At 40.8% G+C, this 27,968-nt stretch overlaps 1 protein-coding gene across 2 annotated transcripts; it reads left to right on the top strand.

Moving 5' to 3' along the window:
• Nucleotides 1–1,640: 1,640 nt before the first annotated feature.
• Nucleotides 1,641–26,030, top strand: pkib (protein kinase (cAMP-dependent, catalytic) inhibitor beta). 2 transcript variants are annotated; one of them, XM_035183549.1, is made up of 3 exons: nt 1,641–1,947; nt 22,387–22,538; nt 23,258–24,128. In XM_035183549.1, exons 2-3 carry the CDS (start codon nt 22,397–22,399, stop codon nt 23,299–23,301), a joined length of 186 nt encoding a protein of 61 aa, XP_035039440.1. In that variant the 5' UTR covers nt 1,641–1,947; nt 22,387–22,396; the 3' UTR covers nt 23,302–24,128. The 2 variants fall into 2 exon arrangements, with proteins under 2 accessions (XP_035039440.1, XP_035039439.1); XM_035183548.2 differs by lacking the exon at nt 23,258–24,128 and adding an exon at nt 24,137–26,030 and having other exon boundaries at nt 1,658–1,947.
• Nucleotides 26,031–27,968: the final 1,938 nt, after the last annotated feature.

The raw sequence follows: 27,968 nt of genomic DNA on the forward strand, positions 1-27,968 counted from the left end.
ATGCCAGTGTCCACATATTAGGGACTGATGCTGGTTAAAATCACAGACATTCTGCTCCTTATCTTTCACATTTTGTAAAAGTAGTAGTATTAAAAACAGGGTATGTTAAACCCCTGTTATTGTCCTGTGTCTCTTTAGCCTGTTGGCAGCAATTACGTCATATTGATGGATTTCACATGTTTATCAAGTTTCTCTGACTTGATTTAACAACAGTAAAAGGTTAGTGGGGCTGTAAAAGAGACCGTTGACCGTTTGCAGCCTTTGCTGTAAAACACAGTTGTCTCAGTTACCTTGTAAATCAGGTAGTATCTACAATAGACATGCATTGGTTTTATTATCTCTCCAGCTAGAATGAGGTGAGGACAATTTACACAGTGATTGGATTCGATCAAATGAAAAAAATCAACAATTTTATGTAATTGTATTTTTATGAGATAAACCCCTTACTGTTGAGACAATGGTACAAACCTCTGAGCAGCAGCGACAAGCGAAAAGAGCCGGATTAAGCGAGAATAACACAGGAAACTGTAGTAATGGGACTTCAAAATAAAAGAATAGAATACATACTTCACTAGTACAATAGCAATGACAGGCTACAAAAAAGCTTTCAGGTATTTTGAATCACTGAATTATTTAATTTACTCAATCCTTTTTGTCCATAGCGAGGACCCCCAACCTGCCGGTGTCCATGTCAGCAGGGGACTGGTCCATTCTGAGGACATGCCCAAGCCACTGTATCCATTGATGTGTGATCTCTGGCCCCACACTCTGGCTCTTTAGTCTTCTTGTAAAGTTCTCTTTAGGCAAGAGGCAATGTTCTTCTCCTTGTTACTACGCGTCAGCATTCTGAGCCATAAGGGAGAACAGAGAATCACGGAATAAGTGCATATTAAGCATATATCACATTTGAAGTACATAGTTTTTTGCAAATGGTATGTTCATGATGAAAGCTTCAAATCTGACAGAAAATCCATCAGTGGAATTATCTTAACTTTTGGGCCCACAGAGATGAATACATTACTTTGAACTTTGTCAAGGTTATTTATTTTTAAATCCATATATTATGTAGCTTTAGGTCTGGGTCAAATATTTTCATGATTATCAGGTTTAAATGCCTTTTTGTTGTAATTGCGATCTATGGTACAATTAGTAGAATCTTTTATATAGTCTATTGATATGTAGTTTATGATTATATATTAATGCAACTAGTGTATAATTGGTTTATGTTACTGCAATGTCCCACTCATCATAATTAGAATCATATTTCTTCCTCACCTGCACTGTCGTTATTTATTTTTGAAATCCATATATAATGTAGCTATATGTGTGACTAAATTATTTTGTATTATTTACATGTAGGCTGTGTTTGATTGTTTCCTTTTCTTTTTACTGTAATTGAAGTATAATTATAAAATTTGTTCTAAATTGTTGTAATTTATGAATATATATTAATGCAACTTGGGTGTAATATGTCTATGTTGGGTTTTCTCTCCATATCCTAACACCAATGGTTTTCTGCAATGTGCCACTTTTCCTTGTGGACAGAATTCAAGTCGTATTTCTCCCTCTCCTCTCCATTATTCTTTCTCCAGATCTGCTCTGCTTTTACTTTGAAGACCATGTCCCCTCTTCCGGTATCCTCCGGCCTAACACCGTGCGCACTGACGCTCCTCCCCGTCGCTTGGAGCGGGGCGCGCAGCGCAGCGCTCGGCTGTTGGTGTTTCTGTCGGCGCCGCTCCGTCCACTGTGCCGCGGGTCCGGCGCGTCAGCGGTGATGAAGCCGTGTAATGTAACGTGTCGCAGCGCACGGACTCCCTAACACGCTGCGCTTTCTCTTTTCCTCCTCCTCCTCCTCCGCTGAACATGGTGTCTGCTGGCTAGTTCCAACTCCGGACTGCTCGTGTGGTTTTTTTATCCCCCCTCGGCGAAGCGCACTGAGATCATTCGGTGAGTGGTTGCGCACATACACTCGGTCACCTGTTCTGCTCCACAGGTAGGACACCAGACTGCGTGCTGCTGCTGCTGCTGCTGCTTCCTCCAACATCCAACTCCCACAGGCGCTGGAGGAGCTGCTGCAGGTTACAGGAGAATATAGACAGACTCAGTGAGACATGCTGGGGCCATGATCACCGCACAGAGGATAAACACAGAAACTAATCCAAACAACAACAGGAGCTGAAACAACGAATGATGTGATCCACACTAGTCACGTCAGCAAGCTCCTTAATACTGAGCAATATTCTAAAGCGACGGTACAGTTCACTTTCCACCTGTCAGTTCCCAGTGCTGAGGCTGCATCAGCTGGATCGGTTTATCTAAAGGTGCATAAACTGTGACCTTCAGACTGGCACCGGGATGTGGTGAAATTGTTAAGATGTTGGCAATGAATCCGCCAGCATTAAACATTTAAATGTTCAAGGAAAACCAGCAACACCAGCAGAAAAGCAAAAGGTTTCCGTTACACTTGAACAGAATGCATTTATATTGAAAGTAAGTTCACATAATGTCAGTTTCTGAGGGCCAAAGCTAAGGGCCATTTTGTTCCTGTGTGCAGTGATTTGCTGTGTTGCTAAAAGTAGGGATGATTGACCACTTATAGGCCACAGTGAGAAGCTCAATATCTAAAACTTCCTTAAAAAAATCTCATAACCCTTAATGCTTAAACTATTTGTGAAATCATGAAAAGCAGTCTCACATTTAAGAAACTGGAGCAAAAGTATTTTTTTTTTTTCCCGTTTTAACAAACGAAGGAAATATATACTTCATTTTAGTTGTTGAAATATAAATTCCAAATGTCATTTCACACAATTTGTCACCAAAACCGTTTGTGAGTCACCACTGAAGATCTAAAATAGTCATCAGATCTGCTATCATTATGATTTGGTTGGTTTGGTTTGGTTTTTCTTTGGTTCAGTCAGAAAAACACCTTAGTTTGTGTCGAAGAAATGCACTTTAGTTTGTGTGTGTGTGTGTGTGTGTGTGTGTGTGTGTGTGTGTGTGTGTGTGTGTGTGTGTGTGTGTGTGTTTTAGCCCTTTCATTGTCCTTATCCTTGAGAGAGCATCTAATCACATTTAAGTGCTGTTCCATGTGTGTGCAGGTGAATGTGAGGCTGGAAATGTTCTCAAAGAGAAGCACAGATTTTAATATTTGCTTCAGCTCCCGCACTTGTATGTTTTCACTCTGTGTTAATTACTCGTGCAGTAGGTGGTATTTGAAAATCCGTCTCATTTCTTCGGCACAGCTGCTGTGGTGTTCCTGTTATCGCCTGTCAGTCAGACCGTGTGGGTAAAATACTGGGCCTTGAATTTTCTTTGAATTCTTCTTGTTGCTGATGAGTTTGTATCTGGCCGTCTGGGCTGTGCTCGCTCGCACTGCTCATGTTAACCTTCAAATGCTTATTTTGTCTAGATGAAAGCATCACTTGAAAAACAGTTGGAAACAGTAAATGTAAAAGCATTAAATAAATGAATAGTTTCAAGTATTAATTGTACGTTGCTTAGATGTACAATACCAAGATTTAATGTTATGAATATAAATATATTGTGTATTACCTTTAAGCTTCAGTAAAAGATAATTTTTTGTCTCTCTGCCGTTTTAAGTAGAGTAGACACAACACTGACCCAATGTGACGAACGTTGCCTGTTCATTCATTCAGCACACATGTTGTGACTTTAATGTTCATTTGAAGCCATGCTCCTGGCCACCTGAAGATTACTAGTCCTTCATTCAACTTTCCTTTGATCCTGTTTTTGGTCTCAGCCAACCACTGTCTGGCTCTTTGGCTGCTGAGTGCTCCAGTATAGCTGCTGTCACGCCGGAGAAAGAAATCTGTAACACATACCAACATCTAGCTCTTGTCGTCAGGGAATAAGTGTACAGTTGAGGTTCATTACTGGGTCGCATGACTACTGAGTCATGGGTATTGAACGGCTCCAGCCTCAATTGGCATTCTCAACTTTTCCAATGCGATGCTATGACACTATCTCAAGGTTAGGGCCGTGTGGTTCATAAACAGCCAGGATCTTTCTTTGTTTGCTACAATGCAAGATGAAACATCGTTAAGACAGTGAGGTGATGGAGCTTCTCCTGATTCGAGGGGAAGAGGAAATAAGTTGGCAGGTTACAGGCACTGTGTGGGAAACTCAAGATGCTGAGTGAAAGAGACAAGAGGTACTGAAGTAAAAGGTAAAAAATGTAAACTTGGTAACATTGAGCCAAGCCTCCATGTTGATATCAAGTGTTTATGAACCCAATTTTCAGGCACATTTATGATGTTGAATGTGACACCAGAAAGAAAAAAAAGAGGCAATAATGGAAATTTATTAATTTGCCTTTTTTAGCAGGTTCCTATATGAAACTGCATATATGTTCTAAATGTGGTGTATAAAGGAAATATGTTTACAAGCTTCTAACATTCACTTTTTGCCATTTGGTGCTAAAGGAAACTTATTAGACCTTGGTTACAGAAACAGCAGTGTGCTGCAGCGGGAAAAGTGGCTGCATGAGAGCGGGGAGAGGGAACCTTACGGCTCATTTATGCTCAATGTTTGATACATAGTTTCTGAAAGCTTACAAATCCATGTATTTAACAGAGATGTACCAATGGAAATTCCTGGGGACAGTGCAGCTGATGTGCAAGCAAGACAAATATAGGACTCGAGGAAGAAATTTCAACCATGACGGAAGTTTTTGAGGAAGGACTTGTTGGTTACTTCGCCCCCAGGTACATAGACAAATAGGCTGCTCGCTTTTTGCTTCTTTCTTACATTATCACAACGTCCTCCACCGTCGCCAAGTTTGTTGTTGTCAGAAACTCTCGAGACTGCAGTGCCCTCTACTGAATGCATTGCTTAACAACCATGCCGACGTAAAGGATGCTTGGAAGTATGTGGGCAGTGATGTTTACATCATGTGGACGTGTCTCTTTTCCTTTGTAAGGCAGCATAAATGAGCCTTAATGGTAAATAATTCAGGTGGAAAAGCAAATTCATAGATCCTAAGGGAACTGCTGATCATTTTCTGTTGTGGTATTACTTTTTAAAATGACAAATAATAACTTGATTTATTGGCGATGAAAAGTTTTTTGTTTATAAAGCTTTAAGTTAATCTACAATAAAACATAAATGTATTGTAAGAGATTTAGATGAACTGGGCCCCAAATAGCTCTGAGATTAGCAATAACCAAATAAAGCTAAAGATGGTGAAAACTATTTTATGGAGCAGTGTGGGAGCAGCAGCGTTATATTCTGGGCAATACAGTCAGATCATGTCACTCTTAAACTTCCTTAGTTAATATTTAGTCGTGGGAAGTGACGGTACCTTGCTCACACTGTCGTCGCAGCTCTGTTGTGTCACCACTGGGTGAATTATCTGGCTTCCTATCATCTGTTCTCCCTACACATCCTGCTCTTTCTTGGAAACAAGGCCTCATGTCACCGTGTGTTAACACAGATGAAAGCAGACAGATGACATGGCACCGCGTGCCCTCCACCCATCCATTCTGATTCTGGAGTCCCAGAGGTGCCAGACGTGTATGGCTGCTCAATCCTCTATTGCTAACGTCCTGAGCAACTAAAGTGAGCTTTATCTTTAGATTTTACAGGGAACAAAGGGTGCCTTTGTAATCAGCAAACAGGTAACTGCTTTACCAATAAAATCTGCTTAATCTCCAGTGGCCCCAACACTACTGAGCAGCTTATCTTCATCCCTTATCTAACTCATTGAAGAGCCATGATGGACAGATGAACAAGGTGTATTCAAGCTGAGTTCAATCAGTGTGATTGACTGATATTTATGAGCTGAATCCAAAGAGTTTTGTGTTGGTATTTAAATACAAAACACATAACATGCATATCACATCGCATATCTTACATCAATATCAATGAAATGTTATGGAATTACACAAAAATCCTGAACTGAACTAAACTAATGTCTCTGATGTCAGATTTGAAATATATGCACGAGAGACATAAGAACCAGTCATTTGCATGAATTTGACCTGAAACTGTACCATCTGTGTTTTTTTTAACCCAAAATATCCAATATTCTATTCATACAGATGTTAGCTGTAAGATGGCAATTTGTGCAAATCTGTCACTCGAGTTACGCAGATGAATCTTTCAGTTCATCCACCAGGTCTTTGCACTGACTTTCTTCTCACTGACTTTGATCCACCTTCGGTCTAAACACAGCTTTCGATAGTCAAACATGCAATTTGAAAACATCACAATCATTGTTTTGTGAAGCAAAATGGCACATCAAAGATTGTCAAGCACATAAAGCAAATAGGATGGCGCTTTATTCAAATCATTGATTGGTCTTGTTAAGCATATCCCTTCTGTTGAGGAATTTTTGACCATCCTCACACATTACTGTATATGCTACTATATATGATGTATATTGTATATTACACTATATCTGTACAGGAGAATAGTGCCTGTCTAACTCCACAGATACTCCCTTCTCTCTCTAAGCAGTACTGCTGCCTGAGTTCTCCTTTCACCAGCTTCCAGAAAACCTCCATACCACCTTCTACAGGTCATGGATCAAGAAGGCAAAAAGCCAGACAAAAGATCTGCACACTGTCCTAATAGCTTACACTAAATTAAATTTGACAGAGTGTGTCAACACACAACTAACCTGTCCAACCTACAGAGCCAAAATAGTGACGGACAAATTGCCAAAAACACGGATATCTGCTTGAAAGAGACTTAGGCTGTTTAAGCCAACTTAACAGAGGCAGCCAATTTAAAGTAGTGTATTTTTAACTGCTCTACCAACTTCTAATTAACCCTATTTCGTAATGATGCAGGCGATTGGATGTGTTTTTCCACTACTGATTGCTAACAACCCCTCCAAAATAAAACAAAATGGGTGACATTCATTCTGATCATCAGGCCTCTACTGCTCCTACTGCTCCTATTGTATTTCAGTGGGGTTCTTGTTATACCAGCTTGTGTTCACACAACATTCAGCATTTGAGAAGTTTGGCTTGTTTTGAAATTAGGTATTTGTGGAAACTCAGTACAGTTGCTGTAAGTTGTTGAGATGAAAAGTGGGCACATGTTTTGGTTCTTTTTTTCATCAGCTGTAAAATTGCTAATTAAGGAAAGAAAAGTATTCTGCATATTTTAAACGTGTCTCTGCAGCAATATAAGCGACAGCCAAGGGTTGACAGTCACATTTCTACCACCCGGCGACCAAATTCAATTGCCATTGATTGGGGGCTTTGCCCCTTTGAGGATGAAAACAGTAACTTGCCTGGATAAATGCTCGTCATCCATTATTCCTCTGTATTGACCGGTGACCTATAAAGAGTTTAGTCTGCTCTGGGGCGTCTGTAAAGCTCATTGCCCTTTACTGTCACCCATGGCTGGCTGCCATTTGGCTATGGCTACTTATGTCATGAAACGCGTCAGTCAATTGTTTGCCCATCTGGGTGTGGGAGACATATCAGATGCCAGACATGTTGTGCAGAGATGTAGAGGACAGAGGATGGTAATAGGAACAGAGTGGAACTGCTTCCCCTCAGACGCTGTGTGCGACTTTTCTGACCTCAACTTCTCCATGCCCATTTTCCCTGCAGCCCAGCCCGAAGGGGGGGGCAGCATAACTCAATAGACTTCCCCCAGCATGCCTCCACCTGGCTCTATGGGAAAGGACTGGTTCGTCAATGTCATCTCTACTGCTGCCAGCCTGTCCATGCTGATTAGATGGGAAGGGATACAGTATAGGTGAGATGGGAGGGTTCCTCTTCAGAGACAAAGGCTTTATTGTAATTCCCAAGGCGTCCATTCAGTCCACAGATCAGTGACCTTTTCAGTGTATTACCCCACACAATAGCATCAGCTGCCTCCTTTTACCCCTTAATTACTGCATGGAATTTCATCTGCCCTAGAAACAGGCACGGCATCTCAAAACCGTTCAGACATCGTCCATCTGAAGAGCTCATTCGGCTGATTGGCGAGTGGGGTGGCAGTGAGAGGGTGAGAGGTGCAAAAGCAGTTTGAATCCCTTTTTGATGGCACTGTCAAGCATGGTGTCTTCTCTGAAGCTGCACCGGACAAATTTACACATTGGCGTCCTCAAATTGTTTTGTTTTTTTATTACCTCCTCAAAGGAGTGAAGTTGTCACAGGTTTTTTGTCTGTTAGTTAGTAGAAGTTCACAAAAACTACTGGACAGATAACCATTAAACTTGGTGGACGGATGTGGTATTGGTCATGGAAGACCTGATAAAATCTTGGTGCAGATCTGTATTAGGGGTGGATCAATTTCTTTCCCCCCCCTTTTTTAACATGGCAAGAAAGGGCATTGGCCTTGGCAGAGTTATGCGCTCTCTGAGTGCTGTTCTTGTTGGACGTAAATTTGATCTGATTGATAGAAACACTTCTCTAAATGATTGGTAATGTAAGTACAGAGCTTGTTGCCAACACATTCAACATGACAACTTTACAAGATGATAATAGGTGCAATGTTTTAAGCTTGTTCTACTGCCATGTAATCCCCAACAACAATTAATGCATCTTTTAATGCACTTTGCATGATGGTCATACAACGATGGATGAAATGAATAAAGCAGAATATTCGCAGAAAAATCCACTGTGAAAAAGTGATATATTTCAAGAAGGTTTTATCTTGGATGTTAGGAATTAGTGATAAACCACTTTTTTCTCACATCTTTTGATTGACAAAACAAGAAAGTAATTGGCCGATGAATCCAAAGTGAAAGTAACTGATAGCTGCAGCCGTATTTAGAATCAATTCATAGATGGACAGAAGATCTGATGTTGGTGAGTTTAGTTTCCTTTGTTTGTTGCATTTTACCTCTGTCACAGTGTGGACATAAAGATTCAGTCTCCTTGTGGTTGGAAAAGAGACTTCACATGACACTAGAATGTTTTAGGGGAACATCGCAGGTGGCCCTCTTCTTTTTCCTACAATGGATCCAACTGAGGTGGCTATGGCATCTGATCAGGGTCATCACCCTGTTGAGATATTTTTGGGAGCTAAGTGAAAATAGAGGAAAAGGATGTCACTCCTCTGTTGAGTTTGGACTTTTTGGATGGATAGAAAAGCGGAAGTCCAGAGGGATCTTTCTAACTGGTGGAGATGAAATCCTCTTCTCTTGCCGCTTTAATCACAAATGTAAAACAAGAACTTGACACTTGATGTAGTGTGGCATTGTGTGTGTTGGCTTTGCAGAATTCTTTTTGTACTGTTAGTGTTTGTGTGTATTTCCGTCGATGCCCCATTTACCAGGCTTGTTGTCAGAGAGTGCCAGAGGCCCGTGGGTGGTAGCCAGCGTGCAGGAGCAGCACGTGCAGCCCCAGCCACCCTGGCTGCATCGCTGTTGACATGATGGTCTAGTTAGGAGAGTGCCCGGGGTGGAGAACGGCCTCGGTTACACTCCTCAAAACAACAAGCTTTGTGTTGAAATATTGATGTGACGGCAGCACACTGTCCTCCTGGTGTCACATATGTATTGGACACGTGTGACGCATCAGTAGATTTATTCTCTTGACCTTACTGCTGCTAGGGCTGCAGCAGATTTATGGCTTATGAAGGCCGATACTACAAATTATTAATTAAATACCTGCTCAAAGAACTAGTCATACAACAAATAAATGATTTATCAAAAAGGTTTCTGAAAAAAAGTTTTTTCTCCATTTGCAGCTTCTCCACTGTGAAGATTCGGGCTAAATTCTGTATCTTTTTGTTTTGGGCTGATGGTCAGTTAGGCGAAATTAACACTTTGAAGATGTCACCTTGGCCACTGGGGATATCTGATGGGCGTTTTTTTCCAAACAATAGCAGATAATTGTCAGATGAATTGGTTATTAAAATGATTATTACTTATAGTCCAAGGGACGACTGGTACACAGGACTCAGTGGTTGACTTCTGTCGCATTTCTCGGAGGCACCAGCCAATCAAATCATGTTTAAACAAACACTCAATCGCAGCCGCTAGCCAATCAAATCACATCAATGTGACCGTGGAAGCAGAGGCAGCTGGTGAACCTTTTGTCTGTTCATCTGGTTGTGGATTTTATTTTCCATGTACTGTACTTCTCTTGAGCATTGTATTGATAGCTAGCATTGCACGTTAGCATGATAGCCGGCTATACTGTGTGTCCCAAAACTGTGATTGCGTGGCATGGCACCAAGCGTCAGGCACTTATTTTTGCTATAATTTATAAGCAGGTATATGGATGTTGATTGGTGATGCACATCAGATAATAATTTCCTTATGAAGGCTAAGCCACAATGAATGAGTCCTTTTAAACTCTACCTCACATTTTTTGCATGATGAAACCAAAGTATCACCGTGTATGTCTTAGGTTGACAACTCATTATGTTAAGTGCAGTAAGCTCTCCAAACAAGTGTCATAAATCCTTCTAAAACCAAAGATGGACAGACCTTGAAAGTCAGGCCAAAATACCAGTGTTATTTAAAACACACAATCTGGGGTGCACATAAGCTGTGAAGATGCTCTGATGCTGATGACAGGGAAGTTCCTGCTGTCACCTTCCTCCCCTGAGGAATAGCATTTCATCTGAACAGAACAATAACATGAAAAGAAAGAGAAGCAGATAGCAATCGACATTCACCTCAATATATGTTGAAGGAAAAAAAATGTGTCCATTGCTTCTTATTTAAATAGGCTTCTGCAGAAATCATGGAAGACATGCAACCGTTCAAAAGCTGCGATCGAACCAAACGGGGGAACGTGGGAAACTGAGGCCACATCCATACTACACTGTACTACTAAAACGATCTCTGTAAAATCGAGTGTTTATTCACCATCGATACTAACAGGTCTGAAAACACATGTCACATGACCACTCGTACACAGGGCATGTGCGTGTTCACGGGAATCAGATTTCCTAAATATTAGCGTGTGTTCGACACATGACAGCAGTTGTAAAATATAAAATTTCACTTCACAACAGTTAAGTGCTAAGACAACACGTTCAGCAACGCTTGTAATTGATTATCCATGTTGCCTTCTACACTGCTAGCCGAGGCTAATGCCAGTTGTTTGTGGATGCAGCCTGAGACATAGAACCTGTTGTTACTTTCACCCAGTCTAAACAGACTCACAGTAGGGTTACAACATCAACAGCAACAGTGGTGTCACGTGTGCGCCCACCAAAAATAGGACGTTCTTGTTGGGTAAGAACAATGTAATTTTCTCATGTTTGACCGCTCTAATGGATGGAAGTGGAGTGCCACTTGTGTGGGGTCAGTATTTGTATTAATCAGTGCTGAATTAGAACTGGAGGCCTCTGTCAGCGCTGCCTGCCAGCCATTCTTTACAGCTCTCTGTCAAATGTGCTAATTGTTTTAAATAGCTGGGTGCTCTGTTGTTGTGATTGACCCTTTTGGAAAGCTGCTCAAACTGTCTCATATTTGGCAGTGGGGAGACCACTTTGTCAGCCTAATTTAGTATAAATGGCTTGTTGTTATTGAACATGCAGTTGATTACAGAAAGGGCAGTTTGCTTATGGATGCTATTTGAAGGACTGCTCTTTGGACCAATATAGTGTTGGAAACAGTTGAGCTGTATAAATTATAGCATCTGAGTGCTTAACTTCCTTTCTGGTGTCGTAGGAGGTTCCTGAGACCAATAACAATGATTATGTTCAGCAGATTGAGTCTCTAAAATGTTTCTGAAATGTGTTGGTTTACATTGTTAAACAATAAAACAAATAGAAGCTAAGAACTGAACTTTCTTTAAACCTTCTAAACCTGTCATACTTTCCAATATAGCATGTCCCACGTTTAGTTTGCAGCGATGTGGCAAATTTAACACTCAACATTTTCATATTACTATTGTCAAAAGTAGGGCTCTTGTTTGTAGCAATGGTTTAAGTGTATCCACTGTAGCTAGCTAATTAATGCTAATTCCGTAAGCCTAATTCTGTGCTTAGCGTGTTCACAACCACAACAAATGCTCAGCAGGATTCAGGCGATGGTGGTGCAGCAGGATGTAAAGTATTAATTACGCTGTGGTGAGTACATGATTTAGTTTACAGCACGTCCTGAGGTTCTCCGGAGTTCAGAGCATGTCTGAAAGCAGCTATAGAAGACGCAACGGAGATGTCAACGTGGAAAGACAAGATTCGAGATCTTTTTGACCATGAGGGCCAACAGCATTTTCTAACATGACATAACCTCCCCGAACAGATGTTTTCTATGTTAGCATTATGGTAATAATGTTAACATGTGACACGTTCCTTGGCTTTGGAATTAACACAGTTAGCGAGGCATGCTAACATTTGCAGCTGATATTAGAGCAAAGTCCCTGTTACACTTCAGCTGTTGTGCTTTTGTTTTTGGAAAGGTTGAATATGGACACCCTACAAACTTCTGCCATAGTGATCTGCCTGAAAGTTTTCCCTGTAGTTTACAGTTGCTGCATAACGATTGGACAGTTGCTGCTTGGATGAAGGGTTTTTGCAAAAAATCAACTGAATGATCCCCCCAGAATTCAGTTATTATTTGGATGGAAAACCTTTGCATCAGAATTCCAACCACCACAGGTCACATCAGTCAGATTCTTTGTGAAAAGGTTGATATTAACAGACGGAATTTTGATAAAATCCTTTCATTTTCAAGACATTTCAGCTTGTACTGTACACGCACAGAGCTGTCTCACTAGACAAGATTTCCCTCAAGCCCCCCACCACACCCACCCAGCAAATTATCTACAAAGTGGAAGCCTTGCGCTGGTTTGTTTTTGTCTGCGTGAACTGGCTCCTGAAACATGAAAGCAAGGCAGCCATAGTGAGAAAAAGATCTGCGCGGATCAGCGGAGAAGGCAGGAAGATCTGCCCGGGATGTTTGTGAGATCTGAGGGGACGCTGTGATCACGCCGTCTCATTAGATCAGTCTCACCTCTCAGCTTTTCTCTCTCGCTCTCTACTGCTGCTGCTCAGGAGGAAAAAAACGGCCCTTTCAAAAATATCAAGCGCTGATGTCAGAGCTGTGCTTCACCTTCCATGTTTTTGTGCATTGCCCTCCTGTGCACCTGTTAATGTGAATATGATGGGTGAAGCCTGTTTAATTTCTCTCTAACTCTTTCGCAGATGTTTATTTTTGTACATATACCGTGATAGTATTGCCCCTGCATACATATCATCTCATGCATTTTCTATTCTTCTATTTAATAAATTTTCACATCCCACATGCTCTACCGTTTCTATTGTGTTCCTGTAAAATAGCATCGCAGCGAAGGCTCCAGCAACTTCATGTTAAGCTGAAATCAAGATGTCAGCATTACATCATTTTGTCCATGAGCAGAAAAAAACCAAAGCAGCTTAAAGATAGTCTGTGTCTTCTCCGGCTCCCCTCCTCCACTATACAGCTGCCTTCATAACAATGGTGCGGTTTCCATGGCAGCTAGAGCACGTTAAGCTTTAGGATAACAGTGAAAAAAGTGGGGAGAAGGACAGGGAATAATCACAGGGTATGAGCGACTAAAAATAGCAAGGGACTTAATCCCAGGCATTATTTATTCATCCAAAACTTCTCGTGTCTGCGCCGACTGTGTAAACATAATTTCTTCTGCAGTGACTTGTCAGGCGGGCAGACAGTTTTCTGACCTAAACCCCCATAGTCTTCCTCTGTCTGACTAATACTATAGGAGCGGGGAGGGATACAGTGGCAGCACTAAGACTACACACACTGGATGGACGCATAGGGTTTGGATTTGCTGTGGCGAGGCTGTCTGGTGAGGAATATATTATCATTCCTTGTTATTAGTGAAAGCATGAGTGTAATTAACGAGACAGATGAACAGAGTGAAATGATCACTATAAAGAGAAATTGTAATTAAAACGATGTCACAAATCACCAGATAATGTGATGATGCTTGATTGAATCACTGCTGGTTCATGTGTTACATGCACTGATTCGTATCGTATATATATATATTGAAGCTGTGGTCTGTGCAGTGACTGTGGCTGCCTCCCTGTGTGTTGAGACTGATGAGAAGCAGAATAGAGGTCAGCCTCAGGCACCGGCAGGACCAGGCTGCTTGGCTCAGAGAACTGATCGCTGTCATTGTCTCCTGTTTGGAGAGAAGTCATCTTCAGTGGATTTGTCTTTTTAAATAACAGTGCCAGTTTTTGGTATGATATTTTACTTAAGAATATAGGAAAACACAGTGAATGATTTGCACCATACTGAACTGCATAGCATCATATTTCTTTGCATCATAGTGCGTTAAATATCTGTGATGGCCAAAACACAAAAGCTGCTTCTATTGCAAGGATCACACAAAACAATGAGAAGAAGTCCAAAGTTCCAAAGTGTACTTGCCCAACAAGGAAGGCCTGCTTTCTGTTAAACCATGGGTACGTGAAACCGGCTGTGTTGTGAATGTTATTGTTCACATTCTTGCTTCGGTACTATGCAGGATTCCAGTAGAGGCCACACCTTAAGAACTCAGACTAACGATTGTAGATCACTCTGCTCCGTGATCTTTGAGTTAGACCAATCTTTCTATCACTTCTGGGTTTGCGTGCAGTAATCATAAACAGAGATGGCGACACTCGAGAAAATTTCAGTTTGGCTAATGTTAAGATTAAGACAGAAAAAGGGATGATCACGCTTTCATAGTTGTTACGTCAGATCCCTAAATCACAAACGTTGGGAAAACTGCACATTTACTTTTCTTCTTCTACCAATGCAGCTCTGCCATTTCTTTTGCTCATGATGTGCCCAATGACCCTGTCAGGGACTCGCTACTGCCCCTACCTTTATGTTGGTATTGCATCTTGTGTATGCCTCGCATTAATTTCTGAGGTAAAGACACAGGGTATGCGAGACAGCCATGGTGCTTATGCGTAGTTAAAGGCAAGTATTTCTCACCTTTGTCAATGAACAAAAACTAACATGGCACAAACCAGGTATCGTTGGAAGAGTTGGAAGAAGTGGCTCAGGAGGTAAAGCAGGTCATACACTAACCAGAAGGTCGGTTGGTTCCATCTCCCCTGACGGCTGTGCTGGTAGTGTATGAATGTATGTGTGAATGGGTTACATCACACAACTGTACTGTAAAGTGCTTTGAGTTGTCACCAAGACTAGCAAAGCACTGTATAAATACAGACCATAAGGAACCAGTTGGCTAGGTCGTACAGAAGAACAGACAATCTGGCAAACAGGAAGTGAATCACAGGGGGTATAAATACAAGAATGTCAGATCTTGATGATTTGGGATAATTGAAAACAGGTGAACAGAAAAACTGGCAGAAAACTGAACATTAACAGGAAATTAACGCATTAATCGCAGAGGCCTCAGTGATGCAGTTGATCATCCTGACAAGCAGGAGGGAGTTCATGTGGTCACATTTACTTAAGAGACACAGTCGTATGCTTTAGGAAAAGAAAAGTTAGAAAATAAACCTTGAGGGAAGAATATTTTATGCAGATGTGTTCCCAAGGTTAAGAATGAACTTCCATTGTCAGATTTTTTCATTTAACTGTTGTATGCTTTTTTCCATGGTTACCGGTTCCTTAAAGCAGGACAACCAAGGCTCTTTGGTTTCCCTGCCCAAAAGCAACTCCAGAGCTTGTTCAATTTTGAAATTTGGAGTCTGAAAATTGGAAGAATAAATAATACATGCATGGAATGGATATTTTCAGTATTTCACAGACATTGTTAGTGATGAACGAATATTGCACAGGCTGATAGAGATGAGATTAAAGACGTATGTTGAGCAGAATGTCAGATTTATGATCTCATACAGTTTCAGTCAGAGCCCGGGATTGTGACTTCCACTGCTGTTTTCAAGGAACTGCGGTCTTTGTCTTTGTAAAAAAAGTAATTTTTGAGACACGAGAATCAGACATCAGAGTTTTCCTGACCCATTTTGAGAGCGGTTTTCCCGACGCTTTGTCCTGGTTTAATGAAAAACACATTACTGTTTCCAAGTGTTTGCAATCACTCGAGGAGATGAGAATGAATAAAACATGCCACATTTCTTCTGACATAACTACTGACTGTAATGGACATGACATTTTCAAACATCGTTGTTTCGACATTATTGTTCAGCAGGTGCATCCTTAAAAGCTTCTTTTATGCTACTTAACGGTTCAACACTTGTCAAAAACAGAGTTTTGATAGGACTAAGCGATAAGTCAAAACAATTATATCGAGATAGAAATTTCACATCAGTATATATCAATAATTATATCGATATCTAATTACTTTTATTGATAATTGATTAATTGTGGTGTATAAAAGGTTTTATAAAGTCTTAAATTTAACAGGTTGAAATGAACAGAAACCCTTCTGGGGTATATCAGTTATGTGTTATACCTCCTCACTATGCTTGAACAATGCATTTAGCATTATATCGATATATATATTGGACTTTTGTTATTATGCTATTGATGAAAATTTTGCCGCAGTAATTACTGATATTGCTTTATTGCCCAGCCCTATGAGTTTTGATTCTGTTCCCATGTTCTGATGTAGGTTTTCCAAGCCTGAAACCAGTGAGCTGACCAGTATGTTCTGTTAAGATACCAGCATGTGTTTTTTGTTCAACTCAGTCTCATAATTGAGCAAAAACTAAATATTATAGCAGCTCCAAACACATCAAATTACCTCATGTATTTAAAAAAAAAAAGGGTATTTTATAGTGTCAAATTCAATGAGAGCTATTAAAGACTGCAGTATCCTCACCTTCACCGGGCATTTTAGCATCTTTGGGGTCATTGCTGTGGTATTGTTGACAATAGAGAAGGCTCTGATAAGCCATGTGTAATACCTGCCCAGACACAGCAGTTGTAGCTGGTGGATGCAGTGGTGCATTTAGCTGTTAAAGAGCCAGATATCATTGTCAACAGTGGGTGGACACAGAAGGAGAGGTTAACGAGAGTGGCTGCTGGACTTCCATTCATCAGCTGGACACAAACATGTACCCAGATGATTTACTATGTTTGCTTCATGTCATGCTGCAGGTGAAAATAGGAAACTGCTTGCTAACTGCGTAGCCGAGGACTGATAATGTGTCAGTGTTGTACTGGTTCAAACAAAAGTATAAATAAATTGATTTGTTACACTGAATCTTTTTAGGCAATGAACCAATACAATACAATACAACGGAGTTTGATATGGTCTTCGTGATGTAAATGTCTTCATCCACTAGGGCTGTCAGTTCCTCCAAAAATCAAGTTCAAACGTATTTGACATTACACACTTTTTGTCCGAATATATTCAAAACCCCACCCCGCGCAACACATGACGTTCAGCGTTTCCCACAGAATTAATTACATTTATAGGGGTGACGGGGTGCACACGCATGAAGGTCACTCTCACACACAACAGATACCGCTACACAGACTAAAGTGTGAATGAGAGAAAGTGAGAGAAAGAATTACATTGATGCCACAACTGCAGCTGAAACTATGAGGTCTGACTGTCTGCGTGAACGCTTAAAACGTTATGGACCACAGTGCAAGCAACATTACTGGCTTATTTTACTGGTAGCTCAAGAGAACATGCAACAGGTCAAGTTGATAGTGAGTGCCCTCTGCAGAATCAGGAGACAAACTACTTCAGACTGTCTGACTTCCTTCTAGACTGTACATTTTGAAATAGAACAGGTCAATACAGTTTGACTTGGAATGAATGTTCGCATTTAGAAATTACAGCCCTATCATCAAACCATGTCCATAAGGGTACGCACGGACGGCTATGTGGATGTCCGAAAATGTGTTACTGTGCTAACTGTACGCGTCGACTGCGCATTCTCCAGGTACAACCACTCTACCTCCTGAAATGTGGGATCAGATGCGCATGTGAGGAACACCAAACCAACACAGAGCCTCGTTTTAGTATGAATGGCCTGGTGGGCATGTGCGACTGGAATATAGAAAGTATGTGTAACCTTTAACAGTGAAAGGTCTCCAGTCATGTTCTACAAGGTCTGCAGCTTTTGACTGAACCATGGGACTATTTATTTGCCAGGTTCTTGAGAAAATGCTGGTTTTGACATTTTCTACACAACAGAAGAAGCATTATGTCTGCTTTTTGGTTGCCAAGTTATCGAGCCCTCAGCATCGCTTTTTGTTTTTCCCTCGCCGTCTTTCTGTTGCTCTGTCCGTGGTGCTGAAAACCTCCATTCACTGTCAGTGACGAGCTGTCTAGCTCAGGGTCGCTGTATTTCCATTTAGAATAGCTGGCAATCTCTTGAAAAGCCAGCGAAGCTTCTCGTGAATAGAGCCGCTCTCGTTGGTGTTGAGAGCACTGTGCCGTTTGATTGGAGACAATATCCTGTGCTGTTGTGGTCAGAATTACCCTTCAACACTGAATGTGAGGGGCTGCTTGAGTTCAGTGATTCAACATGTCTGCTCCGTTAAACACTCGGAAGACGGGTGAAAGGGCTTTTTTTTCATTTGCACACGTCCAACTGGCAAAATATCAGAGGATAATTTTAGCTGCATGATTATTTACACAATAGCCCTGCAAGACAGAGGATGTTTCAAGTTCATGCAGTATAATTTGCTGCAAAATTATAGAGGTCGCTCTGCTTAGAAATAGCCCAGGTAGCAATTTGCAGCATTAATGAGCTCTTATTTAATTGCAGACCTATCACATGTTTGAAAGAAAACAGGAAGATGGCCTTTTTGTATTTATTTGTAGTCAGCATCTCTGCAACATCTCTGTAAACAACCCTTGACCTCTTGGCAGTCCTTCCATCAAAAGACTTTCTATAACCCGACCTTGTTGCGTAACACACCTGCAGCTTGTTCCTGTGTGTGACTGACCCGGCACGGACATCTTTGGAACTAGGTCAATTTTCTTGACAAGATAATCCCATCTAAACTGTTGTTGGGTAAGCAGCTAAAATAAAACTGTTCAGATGACGGGTCACTGCCGGTTCAATGGTTCTTGCAACAGCTTAATGAAAGTTACCAACCAGATGTTCTAATTAGGACAAGACTATTGGTGGTTTTCTAGGGCCGTTATTGACACTGATGTCTCTGGATTGAAACCACTGAAAGCTGGTCTTTTACACTGATGTTAAGTCGTTAATATTTACTTTGAAAATCTCTAATCTGCTGCCACTGCAGGTTATCCATGCGGACTAAAACCCTGAAGCTGTTGAGGAAAATCCTCTCACAACAAACTGGAAGCCGTCACATCAGCAGTGAGTGATTTTTGGCCAGTATGTGGTATTAAATAAAAAGGTCAATATAGAGCTGACACTATAGCAAGTGAATATATCAACCAGTCCAGTTTTAATTATCCAGATTAACAGTAAAATCCCATCTTTTCTTTGATAATTAGCTGTTCAGCTTGACAAGCCTGTCACACAGCTGAAGCAGGAAGAAGAGACCAGAGTGTTTTCTGTTTCTGCTGCTTCAAAGCTGTTTGAACTGTGGCCTCTAATCCATGACAAAGAGCAGCTCTGACATGTGAGGCCTGTGGAAAACTATGGTCTGGATTCTTTGGATGCAGACAGTACAAACGCCATTTCCCATTTCCTCTGAATATCCTCAGCAAATATCCTGAGGAGGTCCTGGACTTCATCGTCGGCTCATCTCTTGTAAGGTCTCTTAATGTCGATACAAGAGAACAATATTTATAAAGCTGTTCACACAGCTACAGGTGCTAAAAATCATGGCTGAAGTAAAATGCTGTCCAGCCTTGGTCCCTATAGTGGAAAGGGAGTTCCTGCAAATGTTCCCAGTTCTGGGTGAAGGTTCCTGGGGTGGAAACAAACTTCAGAATGCTGTATCTGTCCCCGAGGACATTGAGGCCATGTCCTTAGTATTTCTACTGGAACTTACGGTGTAAGGCAGCAGGGACTTTACATTATCCTATTAAGAACACAATCATCATGTCTTGATACTGTCTTACTGTCTGTTTGAAACAAGAGGACCTGAAATCAATGTACGAGGGTGGGGGACACTAGTTGCTACGTCTAGCTGATGCTAAGCTAAGAAAATGTTGTTCTCTTTGCTAACAAAACCCTCTAACCTGGTGCATCATTAAAATATTTATGTTTACATTAAGAATTTAATCCAAAGCAGTTACATCAATGGACTTTTTATGTAACATTACCAACAAGTGTTTATATAATTTAGTGCAGAGAGTGTTGTGCAGATGCTCTGCGTCCTGTCAACAACCCTGAATGGGTAAAGGAAACCCATTTATGAAACACACACACACATATATATATATATATATATATATATATATCACATATATGTTATAAAAAACAACTTGAGAATTTAAATCAAATCACCAGGCAGCCAGTGTAAACAAAACACATCTTATTGTACATGTGGAGAATTGGATCATAACTTCATCACAAATATCTTTGGGGTTTGTTTATTTGGATCAGACGTTTTTGTGAATCCAGGTGATGTGCCAATAAATGGTTTCGGAGATTTGTGGCATTTCCACAGTATTTCAAAATAAATCAATCTCAGGATTTCATAAATCAATATTTGGCTCATTCAAATGAAGATGAATTGGAATCATATTTTTATCTATAATTAATATCTTAATGTTAACAAATGTCAAATACAGACAACTATACATCCATCCGTTATATATATCCACTATACCGCCGGGTCGCAGGGTGGGAGATGGTGAGGGGTTATCTGAATCAGGTACCTTCTTGCTGTGATGCGACAGCAACACAACAATTTATATAAACTTATAATTTATATAAATTAAATATCAATTAATCTAACTAATTAAAATAAACAATTAGCTATAAAACGTACCCATATACCTAAGTGTATATACAAAGACTGGCTATGGTCCTGGTTATATTATTGTGAGGGCGTTCAATAGGGCACCAGAGTAAAAAAATGTACATCAATAAATCATTAGTGCATTAATTATTTGTATCTCACTCTATGTTTATCCTGTTCAGTCTGTGTGTGTGTGTGTGTGTGTGTGTGTCATTTTTGTAATTGCAAGCAGCACAATTAAATTGATAATGATATATTTGGTTCAAAATGCGGCCCCTTTTCAAATTAAACGAGGCAGATACTGTTATTTCACTGAACTGACATTGTCCTACTCTAACCAATCACTCCTGCCTCTGTGTGCCGAGTCACTGGTTTCACTGTCAACATGCAATTGTGTCAAAGTGCTGAAGGACATTATGCTTGTGGTATTATTGTGAGAAATGGACCGCAGTGAATGACTGTGGCTCATATGAGCTCCATGTCTGAGCTACAATAGCGCTTGAGGCTAACAGATGGCCAACCTGTGGCCATTTTACTGGAGATCTACATTGCGTGCATTGTCAGGTTTGTGTATGCACGTGTGTGTGCATGTGTGTGTGTGTGTTGGGTTTTTGAGCTGCATTAACTCAGATGTCATTCCTTTGTTGTGAGAGGGCGATGGGAGATGGGATTTTGCTCCACAGAATGGCCTGGTTATTTAAAGCAAAGCAACACAACAAAAGAGGGAGACTGGGAAGAGCATGTGAGATAGTGAAAGAATGGATTCAAGTCATATGTTTACCTGCCAGTGGTGCTTTTTCTGTATTGTTGCCATGGCAACACCGGCTCACTCTTTGTGTGTGTGTCTGTAACTCAGCCGGTCACCAGCGTTGCCATGAGCCCAGACAGACACATCCTCCGCTTCAGTGATAAATCTCTTATTTGACGTTCAAATTCTGTTTTCTGAGATTCGTCCAGATAAAGACATCAGTGCTGCTGTCAGCCTCTGTATCACTGATACTGAGATCAATCATTCAATCCAAACTAATCACATTAAAATGAGCGTGGTAAACATCAGTGTGGAGGAAAGAAATGGGCTAACCAGATCATTTAAAATGTACTTGAAGCATGGTGTATGGTTACTTTCTACACAGGGGTTTCTCCACAGTACATGCAAACACCACCAAAGTAAATAAGACACTAAATCCTGTGTTATTCATATCAGTCATTTCTGCATCAAGCTAACATTCACATGTTTATAGTGATTAAAATAAGAGACTGAACCGTAATTTGTCTCATTGTACGATATATCAATAATAATGCACATTCTCAATATTAAACAAATTTCTTGTACCAATTTTGCTGTCAGCTAATTGTCCAACAAGCAACAAAGCAATAATACTGTAAGTGGACTGATAATGATAATTCAGTTAATACCCTGGATAACTGTAATGTACATTGAAATACATCCAATTATCTATGGCACTCAGTTGAGTACATACGTCCACCAAGGCCCAACAGTCCCTTATATATATATTTATATATATGTCAGAGACCTGCTTTACCAAATATTGTTGCAAGCTCCTTTGCCCTTATTTGATGAATTCCAAAAGTTGGAGAGCACTATTTTCAACGGCATAAAATATTAACACTGTACACTCTTTTGTCTTTCTATCATACAGGTGTCCTGAGATGACGGAAGTAGAGCCGGTGTTGGACTTTGCCTCCTCGGGACGCTCGGGGAGGAGAAACGCGCTGCCTGACATCCTGGGCTCTCCAGCAGGCGTAAACCCTGGAGACCTGCCTCTTAAACTAGCTGAGATGTCCCTCGAAGGTAAAGTTGACTATTTGTACTTTTTGTACATTTTAGTATTAAGCACAAGACAAAGTAAAACTGGGATTAGGTTGTAAATTTATTTTGTTGTTTAGTTTTCCTGATTTTTTCAGTCGTCTCCTCAAAGTTGTTTGCATCTGAGGACCTGAGTATGTAAAAGGCTGCCTGTCAAGAATTTAGCTCTGACTTTTAACACGCCATATCTCATTAGTGGGATGCCATTTTTTTTCACAGTTTCAGTTTTTCAGACATAACAAACACGAAGAATAGCACCTGATCTCCGCAGCAGATTGAAGACATTAGCGCCTGCCTGCTGTGGCACAGCGCTGCTTCAGGTCGTCCTGTATGTGTCTCTGTCTGAGTCTGACTCCTCACTCCTCTGACCTGCGCTCACTTTCCACTTAGTTATTAGGACACACGTAGAGGACTGATGTTCACTTTATGTATGTTTGATTCTCTAGAGTCTAGAGTTTATGAGACACATGTTTAAACCTGCTACACAACGTGTAACGTTATGTGACGTGCACAGTCCGGACATCAGGGTTAAGACGCAACGCAGTGTTTTATGTTTTATCTTCATTGTTGCAGCAAAATGGTCCAAAATCTCAAAACTGACAAGTACATAAAAGTGTCCTGCATTAAACAGTATCTGCATTATTTTAATTGTAGGCTCCTCATCTAATAACGATTCATTTTACTTGTTTGTTGTATGTTGATAGATCTTTATCAATACATGACACAGACCGCCCTCCCTCAAATGTGAATGGAGGGAATTGTAGGTACTGAAACTATGTCCTTGTCACCAGTTATTGTGTGTGTGGGTTATTCTAAATACAGTATTTACTAGAGACTTTAGTAGCATAGAAAACATGCACATTGTGGCATAGTTACCTTTGTTGTTGCCTGTCCTTGTGATAAACCTAGTGAATACTAAAGAAGACCATTGTCTCTGTGTGAACTGATGAGTATTTAACAATTGTATGATTGTGAGGGTATTAAAATAAATTGGTAAGTAAGTCAGAGCTGTGAAAATTTCTCATAGATATCAGTCCCCGAAATGAATGATTCCCTGGAAAAATGGTTAAAATGTTAAAAAAACATTTTCCATCTCACAATATTGAATAAAATGAATAAATTACTAGATCTGCCCCCTGATCCGGATCTGCACCAAAATGTAATGGTCGGTTTCCTGACCCATAATGCATCCTTCTACCAAGTTTCACACTATACTTTGTTTGCATCTGGTCATCAAACTACTAACTTCTGTGATGGTTCAACCAGTTGTAGATTTGTCATTCGGGAGTCATCCTCACGAGTTTGAAAGTAATTCCTATTTTTTAACATCTTGCTATTATAGTCAAAACTCACAAGCCAGTCACAATAGATTCATTGCTCAATAACTAGCAATATTTGCCATGTTTATTAACACAATAGAAGCTGTAAAATGACTCTCAACCAAAAAATGTCAACAGCTGGTGATGTAATAACCATGAAGTCATTGGTATTGATCAACCAAAGCTTTAGAAAGTTCATTTGCCCTTGAAAATAACAGCAACATACTGTATTTGTTATCGTCTCTTGTGGGCTTTTGTGTGCAGATGGTCCGGGAGGGGCCCAGTCGCCCACGGCGGAGGAGCCCCCAGCGCCGCCGGAGGGCTCAGAGGGGAAAGAGGGATCGTAGAGACTAGTTTATTTACCTCCCTGGAGACCTGCAGAGATCACCTGAGGGACGGGATGAGGAGCGAGATGGAGGGGAGTGACCTGCGGGCGAAGGCTTGACGATCTGTGTAGAGTCAGTCTGTCTGCAGAGCAGCTGAGCCACGGAGGGAGAGCGACGGACCGACTCCCCAATGACTGAGGCCAGGAGCCAGGGACTCATTGGGACCATCTGAACACAGTCAGACGTTACCTAGTTATGAACCACTGAGTTTGTTTGTGTGTGTGTGTGTGTGTGTAAGTCATACACCCACTGTTGACACTAAACTGAGAATCACAAGGACCGTGACAGATTGTTCACTACTATTTTTGTATGATTCAATTAAAACTAAAGAAAAAGGAATTCCTAAGTCAAACTAGAAGATGTACGATTTCCTGCTGATTTGTGTTTTGTCGTGATGTGTGTCATATTATGCTGACAGGAAGGGGTTTGACAGCAGCCTGCTCTGCCTCAGACCTTTTCAAGATGCAAATAGTAGATTTGAGAAAACTGGGAACTCCCGCTCTCTTATGCTTTTACACTAAGTGTGTATTATCCACAAAACATTTTCGAATCAGAGGTCGTTGTAGAGTTTATCTGCATTGTAAATGTACAGTTTCTAACCCCTCCTACCCAGACTGTTTTGAACCGAGCAACAACGACCTGGGATTTGATTCTTTTTGTAGGTGTCCATGTGGTGCAAGGTGATAATATGAAATAGCATATCTTGAGACATTCCTGTAGAGAATAGTTTCCCACTGCCAACAAGGTACACACTGTTTCATTATTGTACCGAAAAAAGTCTGCGATGTCCTTTTAAGCTGCTTTTTAAAGTCTCTTCATTTTCCAAACCTCTGAAAATGTGTCTAGCGGCAGTTAATAGCCAAGAACGTTGTGTTCTTTCTCTGTGAAGTACCAATATTAACTCTTCTGGGCTACTGATATTTCCTCAGTTTTAATAGGGGGTATCACTGCGTAAAATGTAAAAGAAGAAAAAAAAAAACTTTTGTAACATTCTGCAAACCTGCACTTGCAGATCCTACAATCTCGTCAGGAGAAGCGCTCAGTTTTTGCGTAAACTTCTGCAGGGCTTTTATTTTTTGTCTGCGTGAGGCTCCACACGTGCTTCACATGGTGTCAACAGCATATGCCCGCTGCCTGGGCACGGGAGCGAGCATCAAGCAACACCACCGCAATGTGTTTCGAGCGCTGAAAACGGCAGCACACTTGCCTTCTGCCTCACCGGACTGTGTTCACACTCATCAACACATGAGCTGAGCTGTGAACAAGGACGCAAGACGGAGAGAGCGCGGAAAAACACAGCGAGGGGCCACAGTTTGTCAGCCATCGACCCTCTGCTGCTGCTACTGCTGTATATATACCGTGTCGTAGTAGAATCCCTGTGTCATACATGCTACCTGTATGATAACCAGACTTTATTCACATACTGTACCCGCAACGAAACGATGTTCTGTAACTGTTTGTATTTGAGGATTTCCTGCCGATGGCTGTGTCTTTATGTGGATGTGTTTCACAAATGCAACAAATGCAACAGCCTGGTGTGCTGCTGCTGTCTGGCCCGTTTTAGATGCTGTTCACTACTAAAGCTGACGAGAATGTGTTCGTGGTCTGTCTCAATACCATCAACAATTTTTGATGATGAATCAGAGGTGTAACTTCGCAGTGTCCTGATCTCCACCTGGTGCGTTTATTTTACTTAGCTGGACTGAATCCCTTTGTGTTGATTCTATCTGCTGGTGAAAATTGCCATATTAAACCCAAATGATTTACATATACAACTGTTTGATGAATGTTTTATTTCTGGTCTCCTGGTGCTTTGCCTATGGCGTCTTGTTGGAAATACGATCAATATTTAAATGATAACTTTATAATATAGTATCAGTGTTAAGCTGTAATAGACTGTATATATAAAGATGGACGACATTTCGCCACTTCCTCCCACGATCCAGAAATGAAGCTGTTCTGGATAAGAATGCCGCCATCTTGCACATTTGAAGCCACAGCCTGTGCAGTAGTGATCAGGAAATGGAGCCACAGTATCGAGGTCCTGTCGATACACAAGCTTGACCAATCACAAGTCAATCTTAGCTGTCAATCATGATATTTCACCCCGTTTTAACACTTGAAGATACAACAGTGTGATAAGAACTACCTGAAATGACAGAAACCATCTTGGAGAGGGAGGCTGTCAAGACGCCCTTTTGTAGAGCATTCATGTTGTCCATCTTTGTTTACAGTCTGGTACAGACTGAAACAGCTCAAGTGTTGGATGGATTGCCATCAAATAATGACAGATTTTAGTGATTAATCCTCCTGACTGTAATAATCCACTTACTTTTCATGTCGGCAACCTTTAAACTATCCATTACTTTGGTTTAGGAAATAACACCTGCACAACTTTATGTTGATGCTAATTAGAAAAAACAGGTTAAGGTGAGAGGAAATATCAGCATGCTATCATTGACTATGTGAGCATGTTACATATTGATATTAAGATTCCACTTAATGTGCTGCCTCAGAGCTGCTAGTGTTGCTAACAATAGTTTCAGTCAACATGGACCAGTAGTTAGCGAATCCCCAAATTCATTCTAGCTGCTGTTCCCATTGTAAACTCATTTAGCTGTTGAGAGCATCGGCACAGCATGCTAACTAGTTAAAGGTCCAGTGTGCAAGATTGAGGTGAAAGGGATCTATTGGCAGTAATTGAATATAATGTAATCCTAGTGATGTTTTCACTAGTGTGCAATGATCTAAATTGTATGAATTGTTGTTTTCTTTACCCTAGAAGGAGCCCTTTATATTTAAATACTTCATATTTACATCTGAAGGGGGTCTTCTCTATGGAGGCCAACATGTTTTTTACAGAAGTACAAACTGGACAAACTAAACAGCTTTTGAGTTTTTATGACAACTGAAGGCTTCCACAGGTTCTCTTTCATGTTTCGAAGGGGAGGGTGAGGTGAGGGGTATTCAGCTGCAACATGCAACTTTACCACTAGATGTCACTAAATTCTACACACTGAACCTTTAAAGTGGCAGGTAGATAAAAGACTCATCAGCAAAAGCCAAATTTAGGGGATATCCACTGATATTACATGTCAAAGTCTGTTTATAGGTTTCAAGAAGTATGTCTGTGAATAACAGTTGTATACAGACTTTTGTGGCTGCTTAGAGAACAACATGGAATTAAATACATTTCCTCGAGTGATCTCACTTGAGTCAGCATCATTCAGTTGGTCGAAGCTATCTTATTATGATATCACACCGTAGACCGTATAGGCTGTATAAAGATGGACGACACATCTCCCATTCCTCCCGAAATCAATCACTTGTGCACGTGGAGTCTGCGCACTAGCCATCGGTGGGATGTAGCACGATCCCGCCATACATGCACTTGACCAATCGCGAGTCCGTCTCAGCTATCAATCATGATTCTTCACCTTGTTTTTATATCATCAAAAAACTAATAACAACCAACTCACTGGAATAAGTTTACATTTGAATATAAATCAGTGTGATAAGAACTACCTAAATTGACAGAAACCATATTTCAGCAAAGATATTTAACATGCACTTATTTTCCCAATATCCCATCCATTAACATGGAAAAGGTAGAAGTTATAACCTATACAATAGCCAGCCACAAGGGGGCAATCAAAATGCCTATTTTGCTTCACTTTGGGGAGCTGTTGTCCAACTTTATATAAAGTCCA

The sequence above is a fragment of the Hippoglossus stenolepis genome, chromosome 17, assembly GCF_022539355.2.
Source record: "Hippoglossus stenolepis isolate QCI-W04-F060 chromosome 17, HSTE1.2, whole genome shotgun sequence".
Taxonomy (NCBI): domain Eukaryota; kingdom Metazoa; phylum Chordata; class Actinopteri; order Pleuronectiformes; family Pleuronectidae; genus Hippoglossus; species Hippoglossus stenolepis.

Excerpts from the sequence above, each read along its gene's own strand:
- pkib (XM_035183548.2), top strand. The coding sequence starts at position 22,397 with ATGACGGAAGTAGAGCCGGTGTTGGACTTTGCCTCCTCGGGACGCTCG. Across the intron at positions 22,539-24,136 it reads AGCTGAGATGTCCCTCGAAG|ATGGTCCGGGAGGGGCCCAG; the intron begins GTAAAGTTGACT and ends TTTTGTGTGCAG.